General features: G+C 37.4%; 1 protein-coding gene across 3 annotated transcripts in view; it reads left to right on the top strand.

Moving 5' to 3' along the window:
- The window catches only part of BAZ1A (bromodomain adjacent to zinc finger domain 1A), a 65,106-nt gene that overhangs the window by 32,691 nt on the left and 13,061 nt on the right, over positions 1-19,354 (top strand). For 2 of the 3 annotated variants that reach the window (XM_059849900.1, XM_059849899.1), the window contains exons 9-21: positions 1,178-1,344; positions 2,156-2,251; positions 4,662-4,800; positions 5,231-5,377; positions 7,723-7,818; positions 7,947-8,171; positions 8,815-8,980; positions 9,253-9,366; positions 9,973-10,097; positions 11,682-12,290; positions 14,884-15,047; positions 15,230-15,384; positions 17,912-18,060. In XM_059849900.1, the coding sequence (XP_059705883.1) occupies positions 1,178-1,344; positions 2,156-2,251; positions 4,662-4,800; positions 5,231-5,377; positions 7,723-7,818; positions 7,947-8,171; positions 8,815-8,980; positions 9,253-9,366; positions 9,973-10,097; positions 11,682-12,290; positions 14,884-15,047; positions 15,230-15,384; positions 17,912-18,060 (2,352 nt within the window). The remainder of the gene's footprint in view (positions 1-1,177; positions 1,345-2,155; positions 2,252-4,661; positions 4,801-5,230; positions 5,378-7,722; positions 7,819-7,946; positions 8,172-8,814; positions 8,981-9,252; positions 9,367-9,972; positions 10,098-11,681; positions 12,291-14,883; positions 15,048-15,229; positions 15,385-17,911; positions 18,061-19,354) is intronic. The other variant, XM_059849901.1, reaches the window with a different exon arrangement.

Below are 19,354 nucleotides of genomic sequence, written 5' to 3'. Positions count from 1 at the left end.
TATAGGAGATGGGGACACTAGAATCTCATGGGTTCTATTGAACTTGTGTGTCCACATTCTTGCATAACAGCATCTATTTGTTCATGTGCTGGGAATGACAGCACAGACCAAGGTAACAGCTGATCAGTGTCAAAGCTGCTTCCTCTCTTGTGTGGACAGAAACTGCAGCTTCTAGAAGGGTAGTTAATACACATTTTCACAATATGAAAAGGTAGCAAAATACCAAGTACCTTGAAAAATTAACCTTCTCAGTGTGTTAAAGACCCTGAGGATCAGCTTCACTGCATTTGTTAGCCAAATGCATACTTTACTGCTTTGTGCAGTAGCTGTCTGTAGAAGGAACCTAGCCCATTTTCAGAATGTTATAGAAAAATATAATAAAAGTTTTTCTTGTTAGTACTATCCACTTGGTAAGAGTAAGGATCTTTTTTCACTTCATTCACATATGATTCTAGCTTTCCTGTTTATTCAGTAAAACAGTAAAGCCCCCCTTTTATTTGTTAGCCTGTGTGTGGGCTGATGGGCACTGTCTGCCCACAGAGAGTGGAAATTTGTATCCTGTTGTTCTGCTACACATGACTACAAAGAAATCTGCATCTCTTCAGACAGTAGCATTTATTGTGATTTAAAGTTCAGCTTAAATTGTGTAACTGAAGTAAAATTTGAGCAAAACACACTGAAATACTACATAGATTTCAAATGTATTGACTTCAGTAATTCAGTAAGAACTAAATATTTAAAGGTCACTTATTTAAGGGTTTTTACTATCACAAATATTTCACGGTTGTGTGCCACACCTGGTTGTGACATGCTTTTATTAACCAGTCATTACTAAATGTGTTACTGTAATTATATGTTGGAATCAGTTCTCATCTTTATATGTCGATTGATAGAAACCAATAAACAAGTAATAACATTCTGTATACTCATAAAACCAGATATATTTAACTTTATTACCTGTTGACAACCTCATAAAACATGTCTAATACATAGGCTTGAAACTCTGATTCTGTAAAGAACTTCCAAGTGTTTGAATTTCTGGTTGGTGTGGAAACAATTCAGTCTTCATAATCATATCTTTTTCATATGGTTATTATAATAATACAGTCTATTTATCAGTTAAAACTAACATTTTACAAAAGAAAAAATAACTCAGGTTTGTTGTTTTCCTTTATAGCTTTTGAAAAAGCTAAATTAAAACAAGAGAAGGCAAATGCTATAGAAGCTAGGAAAAAGGAGAAAGAAGATAAGGAAAAGAAGAGAGAAGAATTAAAGAAAATTGTGGAAGAAGAAAGAATGAAAAAGAAAGAAGAGAAAGAGAGACTCAAAATAGAAAAGGAAAAAGTAATGCTTTTGAAGTATATGTGTTTCATATAGGAATAGTATAATGGCTGTCTAGTGTAATGGAACAGTATAATGGCTTTTTGTTTCTTAGTCTCTGTTTGAAGTTATTTTCCATTAATCATTTTCAGTTTCTAGAAGTGCACTTTAGAAGAATAGGCAGTTATATGATTTGATGATGGATTGTATTTCTGGTTAACATTCTGTATAATTTTAGTTTACCAAAAGTTCATTTTGAATTTGAACTTAGTTCTGAAGTTATGTGGTGGGCTTAGGTTTTTTTTTCTGCCAATAATGCATAAAACTATTTGATTTAATGGTTGTCTTCTCTTTGAAGAATCTGTTCTGCATTAGATTGACAGCATATCTAGTGGTTGTGGGTTTCTGTGTGGACTCTTTTTGGATGTAAGTTGCTAAATAACTTTTTTGTCAAGTTGAATATGAAGAAATCTATATTTTACTACAGCCACATTCACTGTGGTTGAATGGATGTTGTAGATGGTCTTTTTCGAGGCAATGTTCATAAGTGCTGTCTAATTTTTGATACTTTTTCTTTAGCCACTTCTGTTAAAAAGAAAACAAAACCCAAAACACGCCTCCCAACAAAAGCAACAACTAATCCAGCAACGTATCACCTCATTTAAATATTTTTGCCAGTATCATTTTATATAAAATAAAATGAATAGATTACTCCATTCTAATTAAATGTGATATTTTACTTTTCAGCATGATTGAGTAGTAAATGGTGCAGTTTTAGAAATTGCAGTAAGGCCATGTAACAATATTTATATACAATTGTGACTGTTTTTTTCAGGAAAGAGAGAAGCTGCGTGAGGAAAAAAGAAAATATGTGGAATACCTGAAACAGTGGAGTAAGCCTAGAGAAGATATGGAGTGTGATGACCTTAAGGTACAATTGAATTTGGAATAGCTGAAGATTGTAGTTTGCAGGGTCCCCAGATGGATTAGGTTCCCTAATGCAGGGCCACATCTAGATCTGATTGGAATGCTAGAGGCTGTGAGTCACCTGCAGTGTGTAATACATATTTCCCAGTGGCAATGCTAATGGGATCATCTGCATCTGCATTTTCAACCTGCAGAAGAGCTTTACAGCCTATGCTCAGTCTACAGTGGAGTATGTTCAATGTGTTGGCATTACTGAGTGAGGGGTATTGAGTATGCATGATTTTTCTGTGAAGTGTACAAAATGAGCTCACTTACAAAAATGTGAGTTACGTAAAAGATTTGAGTAATGAAAAAACTAAATTTTTGGCTGTGAAGGTTAGAAAAGACATTGGATTGTTACTTCCTGAGGCATTCTTTTGATTTAAACTGTAGAAATATTCTATATATATCATGTTTAATGAACATCTTTCATGATGGTACTGGAAACCTGTAGAAAGTAACAAGAATGTGCTTCTGAAAGAACTTAGGATTCACACAAGTGAATCCTAGTGTGGCTGTACACACCAGAAGATTTTCTAGTGTTACACGTTTATGTACACTTTACTGGGATTCATTCTGGCAGGGGATAGCAAAAGGAGGCAAATAGTCAGAAACACAAGGTTGAGAATTTGAGGTACACAAGGAATTGTAACAAGTGCAAGGAGGGCAAGTGGAAATAAAGGAGAGTGTTAAATGAATTCTGGTGAAATCACTGATTGGGAGGAATATGAGGGCTGAACATATTTGCAAGGGGAGCTGTATGGCCATTGAAGATTGGAGTGAAAACTCCTAGAAGGGGAGAAAAAGCTGAAGAAAGGGAAAAAGGCAATTGCTGAAAGGAGAGCAAGCTGTGAAAACAGTGCTGCTGTATTTCTACTGGAAAGATAAAAGGAGGGTTGTCATCACTACACTGAGACTGCTGCTCTACTCACCTCACTCTGTGCCTGGTGCAGCCTCACCTGGAGTACTGCGTGAGTTTTTGGTCACTGCAATATAACAAAGACATTAAGGTATTAGAGAGTGTTCAAAGGAAGGAAAAAAGGATGGTGAAGGGCCTGGAGAAGCCGTATGAGGAGTGGCTGAGATCACTTGGTCTGTTCAGCCTGGAGTAGACTGAGGTGACTCCTCATCACAGTCTGCAACGTCCTTGTGAGGGGAAGAGGAGGGGCAGGCACTGATCTCTTCTCTGTGGTGACAGTGACAAGGCCCAAGGGAATGGCCTGAAGCTGTGCCAAGGGAGGGTTAAGTTGAATATTAGAAAAAGCTTCTTCACCCAGAGGGTGGTTGGGCACTGGAACAGGCTTCCAAGGGAAGTGGTCAAATCACCAAGTCTGATGGAGGTCAAGAACCATTTGGACAGTGCTCTCAGGCACAGGATGGTTCACGTGGATGGTTCTGTGCAGGACCAGGAGTTGGAACTGAAGGCTATTGTGCTTCCCTTACAACTTAAAATAGCCTGTGATTCTGTGAATTGACAAGAACATAAATAAAGATGAGTTCAGGTGGGGACTGCTTTTGAAAAGATTCCCGTCTCTGGAAATGTGTGAAATATCTTACTGTGTTCTTTTGAAACACAGTATTCGGCTTTGTTATTTTTAATATTGGTGAACTACTACATTTGTGAAAAATGGACATCATTCTGAAAATTATTCAACCATGTGTGCTAAGAAACAGTAAATGAAGACAAATCTTGAAGGATTTCATTAAGATAGTCATTTCAAAGTCAAACATGATGTTAGGCGCTGTTATCTGTGGTTTGAAGGTGGTGTCTCTGTTAAGTGGTCTTGTTATATGGTTACGTCAGCTCCCTTTAATGTCTTCAGCTACCATAAATGCCTTACCAATTCAAAAAACCCAGTGCCAGAACACACAGTTGTTAGACATGATCTTGCATATCCTAGAATTAGAAGGGTGTGTTTTATGTGAATGTGTAAGGGTTTTGGTTTGCTTGTCTTTGCAAGCAATCATAAGTAACTTTTAGGAGTATGTTTATTTTTGCTTGTCCGGACAGTTCAGGAAACTGAAATTCAAAACTCTTGTGAAATAATACAGGTATAAAGAAAAAGCTCGACAGCCAATGTTTTTCACTTGTAGTGGGGTTAACTTCATTTAATAAAGATACAAACTTCATGGACATGAGTAAACTTCTTTCTCAAAAATTTTACATTCAAGTTGCATGCTCTTCAGTTTCCAAAGTTAGTACTATCACCAGTGTTACCATGATAACTGATCATGTGTCCTGTGGGACTCATTTTAGTAAAATGCAGAGGAACTCAACTAATACATTCCTTAGAATAATAGTCTCTTTGGTTTTAATGACTTGTGTACTTTGCACAAACCAAATACTGTATTAAGTGGTCCCATTTGGTTTGCAGGAACTTCCCATTCCAGTGCCAGTGAAGACTAGACTTCCTCCTGAGATCTTTGGTGATGCTCTGATGGTTTTGGAGTTTTTACATGCTTTTGGGGAACTTTTTGATCTTCAAGATGAATTTCCTGAAGGAGTGACTTTAGGCAAGTTGTGGCTTATGTGGCAAGGTGCCCCACTTTGATGATTTCCCTTCTACCAAACAACCAAACATCTTAAGTGCACGCAAGTACCACCACTGCAGAATTTTCTATATGGCTGTAATCTGTCAATGCTAACACATGCATATCAATCCAGTTTTCAGTTCTCAGTCAACTCCAAGGGACTTGTAAAATCAAAATTAATTTTGGTGTACAAGTTCTTATTCTGCTTATCAAAAGATCTGCTTCTATATTAAGAAAACAATGTTTGGTCAGCGCTTTTTCTGGCACCATCGCTCTAGGAATATATGCAGTAAATGATGGAAACGTAATTTAATTATCATACCTGAAGGAAAAAAAATGTTTTCATTCTTCGCTACATAATTTTTTCTCCAACTTTGCGGCAAAAGTGACGCTTCTTAAACTTTATTCACAGAGGTTTTAGAGGAAGCTCTTGTAGGAAATGACACTGAAGGCCCACTATGTGAATTGCTGTTTTTCTTCCTGACTGCCATCTTTCAGGCAATGGCCGAAGAGGAAGAGGAAGTGGCCAAAGATCAAATAGCTGATGCTGAGACCAAAGGTCAGATCTTTAATTTTACTGCTGAAAAGCTGAAGTTGCACTGGAATTAACTTTAAGCTGCATGATTTATGGCACTCCTTTATTTAACCTTGTCTTATTATGCATGGATATTGTATGTAAATGGGCTTGGTTTTTCTCTTTTATCTGAAATTAGAGCCTTAAACTGGGAATGGACCACAGGGTCTGGGGGGAATAGAGGAAAAGGAAGCTCATTGTTACTGTGATTGTATCCAGCAAAGCATAATAAGCTTTTAACAGCATTGCTTGTGTTTTGGAGGTGCAGGAAGTATCTTAACCTTCCTCTTCCTCCAGCACTGTTACATGTTTCTCCTGAGGGTCAGGAAACAAGTCATTTTCCTAAGCCTTCTCAAAGATATCTGTGTCTATAAAAAAATCTGTACCTAACTAGATTAAAAACTAAAACTCCCCAGCACAACTGTAATGGAGAATTGAATTCATTGTCCTTCAAGGCTTGAAGTTATGCATCGACAGCTCTTGGATATTACCATGTGTGTTCTAAAGACACTCACAGTCACTCTGACTTTGGTCTTTGCTATAAAGCTGATGTCCTCATTTTTAGAGGCATTCAGTGTATACTAACCACTGATCAGAAGGCAGTGCAGGCTTTGTTACAAATTTGTGGTCCTCTGTTCATGGACTGCCAAATTTGCTGACTAAAGGAGAAGCATTGACCCATTCTACTAGCCTGTATTTCTTTAGAGGTAGGTACATAAGAGCACTCCCTCTTTGAGGTCAAGTGAATTGCATGGTGCCCCTCCAAGCCAGGTGTGTGAATTAAACAAAAGTTCCTTTAATCCCTTCCTTGAAGATTGTTTATTTTCATACTTAAGATTGATGTCCAGTCTGTAAATTATATAAAGCATGGGCACTGTCTTCAATAACAGTGGCTGCTCTTGTTAGTTGAATAGAGATTTGAGACGGTGTTAATAAATTTAGACTGTATTTTTATTACTGTTGAATTTAGCTATTAAACCGTATTTGTTAACTACTGAGAGTATTGCCTTGGCAATACAAACAAGGATTACCAGGTAATAATGGAATAGTTGATTAGATTCTATATTATTTGTATGGCTGATCAAAAAAACCCATAACTTTCATATTTTAATTTGACATAATGGGACTGACAATTGCAGTAGTCTGCCATTTTGTTTCTAGTTCAGCAGAGTTGTGGGTAAGGCACTTCATTTATTGTGTTCTACGTGCCTCAGAACTTTCGTTTCTTGTCACTCTTGTTTAGACATCTTCTTTCCCATAAAAGAACTACATAGTCTTGCCTTTGTAATTCTGGCTAACCAAACTAGCAGTAGTCAGCATGTTTGCTCAGTTGAACTGTACAGGCAGCGTTTCTGCAACAGGGAACACCACAGATACGTGGTTTTGGGGTGTACAGTTCTTTCTCAAAGTGTGTTATATAGTTAAAGTGAAAGGGGAGGTGCAGAGATTCATTTTGCTGTGTCTGGGTGACAATTTTCAAGCAACATAACTCATCCTAGAGGACTGTTGTGGATTTGCTTTTATGTATTGTTTCTGTAGTTTGTATTTGTGGTTTTATTTTGACTTGGTGACTTTAAGTGCTTAATAATTTGGATTTGAATAAAGTTGAAACACCATGCACTGCTGAAAATACTCTGACAACCCTCTGGAGAAATACCTGTAAGTGCTGAGGAAACCTTTGTTTAAGAAACGGGAACTTTCTGTTTCTCCCTTTCACTTCCCTGCTTTCCTGGTCAGTTTGCTTCTGTATGATGGTCATTTAGTGCAGGTGCTTGATTTGGTGAAATAGTATTTATTTGTAATGTCTTAGTAATTGTGTTTGTGCAGAACAGGCTGCATCTGAGTTGCAGATAGAAAGTATAAAGTGAATGGTGATAGCTGGTATCAAAATACATTATTGGTTTGAGTTATGCTTCCTAAAAACAAAATTATGATAATAAAACCAGCTTGTTTGAGGAAAGGAAATACAGGTGTTCTTGCATTGCTACTTGTTTGCACTTTCAAGTGTGTTCCTGGATTTGTTCTTGCTGCCTTTTATGTTGCCATTGTGCATGTTCTGCGTGTTGCGGTTGTTTAACAGCTTAGATGGTGTTCTCCCTATATATAGCATGTGGTGCATGTCCTTAGCTTTTAGTTGGATTTTTTTAGTTGCATTTCAAGATCTGTAAATTTTTGTTTGGATGTTGGACTGAATTTTGAATACATTGATGCATCTGTAAATATCATCCCTCTTTTTGCTTTGTCTGCAATTCTCAAAATGCAGCTTCCTTTCCTCCCCTACACAGTACAAGTTTTAATTTGCACTAGAATAAAGTGTTTATTTCTTAAAGATTTAACAGAGGCTTTGGATGAAGATGCAGACCCCACAAAATCTGCACTGTCTGCAGTTGCAACTTTGGCAGCTGCATGGCCCCAGTTACATCAGGGTATGTGTGGGTTTCACTTCTTGTTTTGTTACTGTTATTATTTTGCTCTGTATTTTAAAGAACTATTTTTATATTTATGGACATTTAAATAACTGTATAAAATAACTGTTCATTCTTCTCAACTGTAGGCTGCAATTTGAAAAACTTGGATCTTGATAGCTGCACTCTTTCTGAGATTCTCAGACTTCACATTCTAGCATCAGGTGCTGATATAACATCAGCCAATGCAAAATACCGTTACCAGAAACGAGGAGGGTTTGATACTACTGATGATGCTTGCATGGAGCTGAGATTAAGTAATCCTGGTCTCTTGAAGAAACTTTCAAGTACCTCAGTATATGATTTGTTGCCAGGTAATAAAAGACAATACATGTTAGGGATTATTAGATTGCTCAATAAGTGATCAATTTTGCAACTGCTTTAGACCAATAGTGGTCAAAATTTATTGTATCATAGAATAATTGAGTTTGGAAAGGATCTCTGTCCAACAGTCACTCCCTACACTTCAGTCCCCTCAAGCACATCCCACCACATCACAGATTGCAGAGCTTGGTAGTCTTATTACTTCTGAGTAGCTTTTCTTTCATCCCATTTAAAAAATGTTAGTGTTACTTGAATAAGGGGATCTCTCTGGAAGAAGCATTGGCCTGTTTGATTCAGCCCCTGCTTTTTTTTTCCCTGTTTGAGTTTGGGTCTTTTGTTCATTATTTGGAAATGGAGAAAAATTTCTGTCAACTCTTCCTTTATCTCTACATTAAAGATAATACTGTATTTTACTAATTTTGGTGGTAAAATTTAATAAATTAAAAGTAAAGGCTTGTGTCTCTAAGCAAAGCAGATATGCTTTCAGGAAGTGTCTCTGCGAGTGCACCTAGTGCACTACATATGTTTGTTCACTTTTTCTTAAGTGAGAACAAATCCAGTTTAGAGTCTGTGAGAGTTAGGCTTATTGTCAGTGACATAGTGAAATACAAACATTGCTCTGAATTTTATTAGGAGAAAAGATGAAGATCCTTCATGCTCTCTGTGGGAAACTTCTGACTCTCGTCTCCACTCGAGATTTCATTGAGGACTCTGTTGATGTGCTACGACAAGCAAAACAGGAGTTCCGGGAATTAAAGGCAGAACAGCATCGCAAAGAACGAGAGGCAGCAGCAGCAAGGTAGAACTAGGATATGGAAAACTAAATTTTGGTGCTGCAATTGAGATTAATGTCTCAGTTGCAGAAGGCATGTGAGAAAACAGTAGTAATGTTTCTGCTCTATCCTGGTTTCCTGGGACAGTAGACAGGAGTGAAACTTAGTTGTGCTAAATGTTGTTTTTCCATGTTTCTGCTGTTTTTGGATGATGTTTTAGTTATTTTTATACTATCTGGTGGACAGACCAGATAGTAGAGTAATTGCAACTGGTTTTTTATATCCTTCTTACTATTAGGATACGTAAGAAAAGAGAAGAAAGGTTAAAAGAACAAGAATTAAAAATGAAAGAGAAACAAGAAAAGCTGAAAGAAGAGGAGCAGAGAATTCCTGCTGTAGAAATATCTGTTGGGTATGATATGTAGTATTACTGTGATCTATGACATAGAGCACTTTTCAGCTTTGTGGCCAGACCTCACGTCTAGTTTCATTGACTAGATCGTATACAAAGCTATATTTTAAGTATATTGTCCTCAATGCTGATTTTATTTTTCTTCATAGTGGTGTAGAATTGGTAAAAAAGCTACCTTGAAAAAACTGCCTGTTTTTCTGTAGGGGATTAATTATATTTGCTAGATGAGGCAAAAGTGTGTAACAAGCATTTTACAGAATGGTGCATACATACATTTTGGGAAAGAAACTTTTCTTAGACATGAAAAAAAATTATAGCAATAGAGCTAGACTAAGATGTCTGCAAAAATAATACTCTTCAAATTAAAGTGTGGGTACCAAAGAGCAGGTTTTAGTCCTTAATATAGAACTTCACATTTACAGTTCAGTGGGTTTCTTTTGGGCTTTAATATAGTCTGTGATTTACAGCTTACTTTTTAGTAACATTATAGGTATTTTTCTAGTTAAGTACTTGGGAGATGAAAGTACTCTGTGTCAAAGATGCCATATTTTATTGTGTATTTTTTTTTGGTTGGTTAGTCACAGTTTGTTTATTTTGCTGTGTCAGGGAGGAGGAACGGGAAGAGCTTGATACTAGTACAGAGAGCAAAGAGATGGAACGTAAAGAGCAAGATGCGGACACAGTCACAGAGGATGAAGAAGAGCTGGGACCAAACAAAAAACGACGGAGAGGTAATGCTATAATGAATTTGTTTGTGTGGCTGTGTACCTGCATGCTGTGTACCTGGCAAGCTCTTGTGTTTTACAGTAAAAGCTTCAATTTTTGCTGTAATTTTCTTTTAAGGAAACAAACCCACACTCAAACATGATCATAATGGGCTCTGAAGTACATTGAGGCAGCCTGGTGTAGTTCTTATGGTCAGCTGTATGTTCTTTCACACTTCTGTTTCTTCTTGTCTTCCATACATGCTGTGTGAATTCCTCTTTTGTCTAAAAAATGTTATGGTGTTGCCATTACAAGTACTTGCCCTCATAGAGAGAGTTGTAGGAGTTTCATCTAATAGGACATGGTGTGGGTTTGAGATTTTTTTAAATTTTTTTTTTAGTAAAGTGCAAAACCAACTGATATTTCAAAAGAAAACAATAGATCAAGTATTTGGGTGTAGTTTTCCTTTGTTAATAAGGCAGCATACCTCCTATAGAAGAATAAAACCAGACTTATGCCTCTATTTAATTTCCTCAGCAGTGTGCTAGTAGGACCTACAGTGCAGTAAATGGTGCTGCCTGCTGTTCCTAGCTAAACAGAGATGTCACCACAGGAGAAAGAATTGTTGATGGCCTTGGGCTGCTAGCTGATCTATGTCTTTCTGCTGGGAAGGCTTCATGCAGGTGTCTGTGCCAGTGAAAGTCCTGGATGATTGTGGATTTAATTTGCAAACTTGTGCAGTTCCTAACAGTACCTGGGATGGAAATTCTGAGTCATTCAGTAATACAGATTTACATGTTTGTTACAGCTTTGTCATGAAAAAGCAAGGAGATCTTAAACAGCATTTCAGGTTTCTCAAATACCCCATGTTTGAAACATTGCAACTGGATGACAAATGAGTGTTATTATTTCATTCATACGGCTAGGGAACTGAAGGTCACACTGGAAACACGTAGAACTTGAGTGTTGACTGCACCTTTCAGGTTGCATGCATCAATTATGAGACATACTGGTCTAGATGACAGCTAGGACTTGATACTTTGATGTAAACAAAAGATGTGAACTGAATGTTTTCAGATGGTACAAATTGAGGGGGAGAAACAGTAGTAAATACTTGATCACTTTAATTTTTAAATGTAAGATACCGGAGGTTGCCATAAAAGCTGCTATGTGGGGATTCTGGTCTTTCTTGAGACCTTTGGCGGTTTAAGATCATCATTTTGAGTATGATAAATAAAGTCTGGATCATGGTTTGTATTCAGTAGTGAAATTGCTAGACTTTTACTTTGTCCTTATAAGATGTTTCTGTTATATATTTTTGCATTCTTAAATGCAATATTGAAGATGACAGTGTCAGTAAATGAGACTTAGTCTAGTTTCTGCAAAGTGGAGGTGTATTTAAAGTGGTTACCTGTTCTTCAGGGGAATGGGGGTTAATCACTTGAGATTTTCTTTAATAGAACCAGTATTGTCTCTTGACTGAGCTGATGGTCTTTGACAGTGTAAGTTTGGATAACCAAAAAGGGACAGAACTAAAACCTGCCCTTTATTTGAGTTTTTGGTTTAAAAAATTTGTAAATTAATTCCTATCATACTTCTTTTAACTTTAGGAAGGAGAGGGCAAAATGGATTTAAAGAATTTACAAGACAAGAAGAGACCACTTGTGAAAAGAGCGAACCTCTTACTGCTGAAGATGAAGAAGCTTTAAAACAGGAACAACAAAAGAAAGAGAAGGAACTGTTAGAAAAGATTCAGAATGCAACAGCCTGCACAAATATCACCCCGTTAGGTCGTGACCGCCTGTACCGACGCTACTGGATTTTCCCTTCTGTTCCTGGATTGTTTGTAGAGGAGGACTATTCTGGTCTCACAGAAGACATGTTGTTGCCTCGAACCTCTTCCTTTCAGAATAGTGGACAGTCTTGCACAAATGAACCTCAGGTATTCAGTAAAACTGGAGAGTCTTTGAAATCCTCTGAATCTACCTCCAATATTGACCAAGATTCACATACCAGTGTTGTCGTAGAGGTGCCAAGGCCAGTATACAAACCAAACCGTTGGTGCTTTTACAGTTCTCGGGAACAACTGGACCAACTCCTAGAGGCTCTCAATTCCCGAGGACATAGGGAGAGTGCCTTAAAAGAAACTCTTTTGCAAGAGAAAAGTAGAATATATGAACAACTGAGCAGTTTTCCTGTGGAGAAATTCCATATTCCAGGTAAATGCAAGGCTCTTGGTCTCAATTTGATTCTACGGATAAACCTTCTATGTAATATTATAGAGACCTCTAGTTCTAATTCAACTGTAATTTCTAAGATCTAAGAATTATCCTTAAGCTTTTTTTCACTCAGTGGAAAACAGGTTTGGTTTTTTCCCTGCCTTCCATTTTTTTTTCTTCCTGCTTGACAGACCTTTGTGGTATATTCTGGTGTTTCATGCTAAAAAAAAAAAAAAGCTATAATTTTTCTGTGATCTTACTGCTTAGTATACCGGGATTGGCTTTTAAACAGACAACTTTAGGAAGTAATTTTAGCTTTGGAAAAAGATTAACTAAGGAATAAAAGTTAATACATGCTTAAAAGCCGTGTAGCTGGGTTGGTTGTTACATGGATTAAAATCAGTGCAGTGGTATTTTGTGATATTATTCTTTTCTGGGTTTTGTTTCCCTTTTCTCCCTTTGGCAGACACTCAGTGCAGAAGGAAGCAGCAGGATAGCAGATGTTTTTATAGGTTTTTAAACATAGAAGCGTACTGAGCACCATCTTAGACCTAGGATTTAGGGCTATTTCTTTTTTCTCCTAGCCAAGTATTTTGGCATTTATTGGCAAGGCATTGGCTCCAGACACTGATAAAATTCTGCACATACAGGCTTACAGCTAGCTTGCTTATAGGGTGTTGATGGGTAGACAATGTTACCACAGTAAGACTCCCTAGGGTAATGTTTAAGAAATTGCATTTTGTTTATAATTATGACAAATTACCTTGAGGATTTGGGGTTATCTGTACTGAGGCAAGGGAGTATTATTCACAGCAGACACAAATTCTGTTTTCCTGGAGTGGGTACGCTAGGACACGCTGTGAGCACATCAGATACTGCTAAATTTATAAATGATCTACCATCTCTTTTGGTGGAAACTAGCACAGGACAGAGTTTTTGCATAGTGATTAAGCTTTATTTTGAGGCCTTTTTTCTATATTGGGCTCTTTTTTGTGCATAAATCTCCATCATCTTCTGATATGTTTGAGTTTGTACATATGGTTCCTTATTTTCTTAATCGCTGCACCTTTATCTGTATTTTGTGTGTTGCTTTCTGCTCTGAAGCAACTTGATGTCCACACCACAGTTGCAGATTTTTCTTGTCTTTTGATGTTAGAACTGTAGAATCACATTGATTTTCAGTAAAAAAAGAGAGACAGCTTTGAACTTCACTTTATTAGAGATCAGGAAAATTCAAGTGCAGTGGTCCAGTACCAATGGTGCCACACTGTGTGATAAGCGGGGATAAGTAGCCACCTGTGGATGTACTGGGTTGGGAGCTTTTCTGCTGTGGACTCCAGATGCTGCCTATTGCCTTCACTCAAATGACTTGTAGGACAAGAGGGATTTTCCTGCAATGTAGGTTGTGCTTCTGCCTTTTCCAGTTCCTGCTCAAAAGAGCATGGAAATAAAATTGGTATGTGCTATTACTTGATTTTATTCCAGTATCCACTAAATTCTCCTTGTCAATTATTTGAAAAGCAGTTGCCGCTTTTCTAGTTCTGCTCAAGAAAAAATACAGCATTTCTTCTTTGCTTTTAAACCAAAAAGGACCTTTCCCACATCCAGGCATTAGGGTTGCTAGTCTGCTTTTTGAGAGTATTTGCATGATTGCTTTCAGTTATAGGGAATTGCTTCAGCAATTGAGAGCACCTTAGAATTCATCCTGTGCTTTCTTAGCAGCAGCTTTATTTATATTATTTATTAAATACCTCTTAAATTGTTGCATGTACCTTCTTATCACTGCAATCAAAGGTTTTAAGGTAAATCGTGTGAACAAAAATATTCACCACCTATGCAGACTTGCAAGCACTAATTTAGGATTTGGGCAGACTTTCAGCTCTTTCCTGTGGCTTTTGAGTTTTTGCATGAACTTTGAGTTCTCTTGGGAGTAGGTTTTTACTTAAAAGCCCATCATCATCAGCTCTTACCTTGTTTTCATAAATTAGCATGTTGTCTTGCTCCTTTTTTCCCTGTCTTTAATTAGAGGACACAGTCAGTCTTGTCTGTGCCTGTATCATCTTATCTTTTCTGTTTTGTTCTAAGGTGAGGTTTTTAAAAGAGATTTTATCTTGTCTTGTTCTGTTAGGTTTTACGATTTTCAGTTGCACATGCTTATTTTAAGTGTTTCTATTACAAAGATGCATGCAGGAAAGAGTTGAAGAGTTCTCTTGTAAGAGTAATCAAATAATAGAAATGTGACTTTATTCTCTCTTTTTGCTCTCCTCCTAGAGCAAGGTTGGTGTTACTTATCTACTGCTTTCGAAAGAATTTTAAGACAAAAGAACTACTTTTAAATTAGCAAGGATTTCTCTCATGAGTTGTTAGGAGTGGATGCCAATCATCTATTGGCCATCTATTGGTCATCATTACCCTGCTTGGCTGAATCAGATTCCTTAGTTGGCACAGATGTTGGTGTTGGCACCTAGTTACAACAAGGGAATTTTGAACCCATGTATTCAGCTTGTTCTGTCTTGTACTACTGTTCCCTCTGCCAACAGCTGCTTTATAGGAGCAAGATCTACTAACACTAAATTACTTGCTGTTCTTCCAGAAAAACCTCAAAGTGATGTCAGACCTCCTGTAGGACGGGGAAGGATGCAGAATGTCCACGATGGATCTCACCCATCTGCAGAGAAGCAACTTGAACTGAGGCTTAGGGACTTTCTTTTGGACATTGAAGACAGGATCTACCAAGGAACGTTGGGGGCTATTAAGGTATTTGTAAACGGTAGAATGTAGGAACATAATGGTGCCATCAAGTCTGTAACTTAAATGAGAACTCTTGCATGCAATGGTTTTACTGAAAGCATAATTAAATTAAATGCAGATAGTAATGGGTACTATAAATTTGTGTCCTTTGATTCTTTAGAAACCTCAAATTTGTATGTTTGCTTCAGGTTGCAGACAGACAGGCTTGGAGAGCAGCCCTAGAACATGGGCGATATGAGTTTCTCAATGATGAAAACAAAGAAAATGGCATTATTAAAACTGTGAATGAAGAATCTGAAGAAATGGAAACTGATGATCATGATAAGTTTATTGTGAAAGACAGGTAAGAGCTATAGTTTTAATAATGGTTCTCTCTGAGGATAGCAGTGCTCTGGCTTTGTTTGGCTGGGGACTTTTTGACCTTCAAATTATTTTTACCCTCAAATTCTTCCACATGGTGATTTTTAAGACTAAAAATCTTAAAATGCAGGATTTTACTTTGGTTTATAGTCTGTAAATGATGCTGTTCTATTACCATATAAGACTAAGGCACCAATTTTTACATCTTTTAGTATTCAGATATTACACTGCTCAAAGTAAACATTAATTATCAAAGAAGGAACATGTGAAAGAAGGATTAATTTTGAAGTAATTTTAAATGCAGGGAAAAATTTTATTGGCAGTTGATGATGTGTTTTCCAGAAGAACCTCCCCCCAAAAAAATCCCCTAACCAAAAAAACCTCACACAAGCAAAAAAACCTCCAACAAGACACAAAACCAAAAACCACCAAACAAAACAATAAAATCAAAACACTCCAATTTCTGAGAAGAGTAGGGGTGTTGAAAAGGAAAAATGGTAATAGTAACAAATGTCTGGTTGAACTGGCCTGTTCACTTACCTCGTGAGTCATGTTAAGAACCACCGGGGCAACAGGCCATGGTCTGGATTAACTTTAAGCAAAGCAGCAAAATGGAGATGTGATCTTACAACTTCAGGAATGATAATACTTCTGTGGAGCAAGCTGCAACATAATAAAAGGAAGGAAACGTCAAATCCTAGTGTTGTAGCTGTAAAGTGTTTTGTGGTGTTCTGGTTTTTAAACACTTGAGACAGATGTGGCTCTCTGATAGCAGTTCTTGTTGTAAATCAAACTTCACAAGTCACAGAAATGGTGAAGATTTCCCAATTCGTAATTCTCCGAAGCTGCATACTTGTCAGAAATAAAGTTCTACCTTAATATAGTTAATGCATGTGAAATTGTATCTCTTGATAGGATGTGAATATTGAAATACTTCAGGAAAAAAGATTCATTCAAGACAGTCATTGTACTAACATACTGTTTGCCTCACATATTTTGTGACATTTCTGCTGTTAGACTTCTATAAATGCTGTATTTCTGGGTGGACTAATGAGTGCTGTGTTGGATGTTAGGAATTTGAAGTTCTTCAGGTATTTTTCTCATTTTATTTCAGTTCTCATTCATCATTGTGAATTAGAATTTTCTTGTAAGACTGTCCTTTGAACCAGAGTTCTCTAGTTCCATGCAAATTGGATGGGATCATCCTTTACATTAATTACACAATTTACAGACATTTGGTTCCTGAAAACCACAATATAGAAGTATTCCACTGTTTTAACTAAGAAGCTGAAATTTATCTGTTTCCACTTGACGTTGGGTACTTGTTCCATTGCCAACTCTTTATTCAACTGCAGAACTTTGTAGCTTAATTTTTTTCTATTTGATACTGACTCCATCAGAGTTTCTGAATAAAGTCTACTGTAATAGAGCCTTGCGTATTAAATCAGAGTATGGGATTCTGAAATCATGTGACAGATTGCTTTTGATGTGGGGCTTTTTATCCACCTCAGAGCAAGTGACATCTCATTAAGACCTTGGAGTTTGACTAGTGAAATGTAAATAACTCCGCAGCTTTCTTTCTGTTTGCTTTCAGGCTCTCAAAATGTGTGTGACTGCAAAATATAATGAACAGCTTTTAAGTGTGAATAAAGAACAGGGACAACCAAAAGCATTGCTTATTCACGAGAATAAGGCAGAATCCAGACAGTTTTAATTTGTCAATTTTTTATAAACCCCAAGTAGAAATGGAATTTTATTTTCAGTAGTGTGAGCTGCTCTCCTACACATTACTTAATGTTTGTGGTTCAGAAAGATTAGCTACATTTTGAAATTATTACTTCGTCTTTTGGTCCTGTTTTATTGGAAAACTAGCTCTGTGGTCGTCTGCTTGTTTGTTTGTGGGGTTTGTATGGTCCAGGGTTTTTTTAGGGTTTTTTTTATTGTTTGGGAGGTTTTTTAACCACCGTTATGTAAAAAGTTAGTGTTTTATAAAGATCCTCCAAGCATGAGGATATACAAGTTAACAAATCTTGATTTACATTTAAAAATTACTTTGTTTTTATTTTTTTATTTTCTTCTCAAAAATCTTTTGAATTGTAGGGATCTGTGTAGCTGAAGTTCTGCAGGTGTTCTAAAAGACTACACTTTGCCACTGGAAGTGTTTTCACTGAAGAATTGTTGGGACTACATTCCTCACAGAAATCTGTCACAAACTAGCTGATGGATGTCACATCAGATTTTCTGGAAATCTTAATTGTTTTGAAATTTGTCATCCACATTTCATGCAATTTATATATCTGTTACCTAAAGATGAATTGTCTAGATCAACTAGGCTAGCTGAGCAAACATAGGCATTAGGATGGCTCATCACACTGTGTAGTACCCCTTCATGTCAGAAATCCATGCGAGTACATGGAGTTAAAATAAGAAGCTTCTGTAGATACATTTGCAAGAATCTCTAGTATTAACTTCAGAGACTTCAAAGATAATTTAATACATTTCTCTTCTAGACTTGTTGGGTTAAAAACCGAAGCTCCAAGTGCTGCATCGACAAGCACAAGTACTCCTCAGCCAGTCAGCAATGTGGTCCACTACTTGGCATCTGCACTGCTTCAGATAGAACAAGGAATTGAACGCAGGTTCCTCAAAGCACCTCTTGGTAAGTCTCAGAATTGAAACCTTGTCTCTAGTCTTGTGTAAGATTTTGTAACTAACGATCCAAACACCTCCGCCCCAGCCCTGCAGTAAGACCCCTGACCCCAAATCCACTTTCTTTTTTTGTAAGACTGGATGCTTTAGAAGGACATCTTGGGGAAAAGAACAAAAAGTTAACACACCCACACACACACATATATATATAATGTATTAATTAACAAGCAAATTCTTAAATGCATGCTTATTTAATATAGATTTTTTTCAGTGACCTTGTTTATGTGCTGCTACAGTTATACTGATGCATTGGCCAACAAACTGTACCCTTAGGCAGAAATGACCAAGCTTTCTGGGGGAACACTACTTCAGAATTACTGTTGAGGCCAGTATATCGTGCAGTTCTAGGTTGCAAAAATGTTTGCTTTCTTTGTTTCAGTGAAAGCAATATAGGCCTAGTTTACCTGGATCACCTTGTTCAGCAATAGCAGCATACTTACAGTAAGGTGTAGAAAATACTTGAATACTTACATTGCAAACATTAAGATTCTCAGGTTTTGCGTTTGTGCTGTAAAACTTGTAAATAAAAGCTTGCAAGAAAAATTTAAACCAAAGCAGGATTACAGCTTGACTTTGACACATATTTCTTACTTGGCTTCCTCTGATGAGGCTCCAGAGGTGAGAGAGAGAATCCAAAGAGCATAAAGTCAGTTTGTTTTCCTGTGATCCCTCAGGTCACAGGAAAATTCCTTAGGATCCTTTTGCAGTTCAGAAGTGGACTTTGATCTTAGAGAAATGTGTAAAGGTAGTTCCTCCTGCCCAAGGTGGCTGTCTTGGTCAGACTTCCTGTCTTGATGGCACACTGGGGATGAGCTGTGCTCTGTGCTTGCTGGGCTGCTTTGCCTCTCACCTCTGGTTTGCCAGCGCAGCGCACTCCAGAGCAGCAACTGCTACACGCTCTGGTAGACTGATATACACAGTGACTTTCAGAAGAGAATAAAATCCTTCTGCTCTGGCAAACTCTGCTATAGTATTTGAAGACAAAAATGCAGGTTTTGTTGTGTTAACAAGATGTTAATGCCATGTTGGTGCAGTTGACCTGAAGTTTTTTCTGCATCTTGGCTGTCCTGCATGGAGTCTGCTGTCTGGGTATCAGTTGCCACTGAAGATGGCTTTGAGCTAGATTTGTGCCAGAGACTGACACGTGGGCATGGATTCCCTTCCACAAGCTTTAGATATCGGTGTGATGACCTCTAGAAGAGGGAAGTGCAGCAAATGATTGAGATGAAAGGGGAGAGCACAGG

The sequence above is a fragment of the Haemorhous mexicanus genome, chromosome 6 (genome assembly GCF_027477595.1).
Source record: "Haemorhous mexicanus isolate bHaeMex1 chromosome 6, bHaeMex1.pri, whole genome shotgun sequence".
NCBI classification, from domain to species: domain Eukaryota; kingdom Metazoa; phylum Chordata; class Aves; order Passeriformes; family Fringillidae; genus Haemorhous; species Haemorhous mexicanus.
This window is presented reverse-complemented; position numbering and strand designations above follow the sequence as displayed.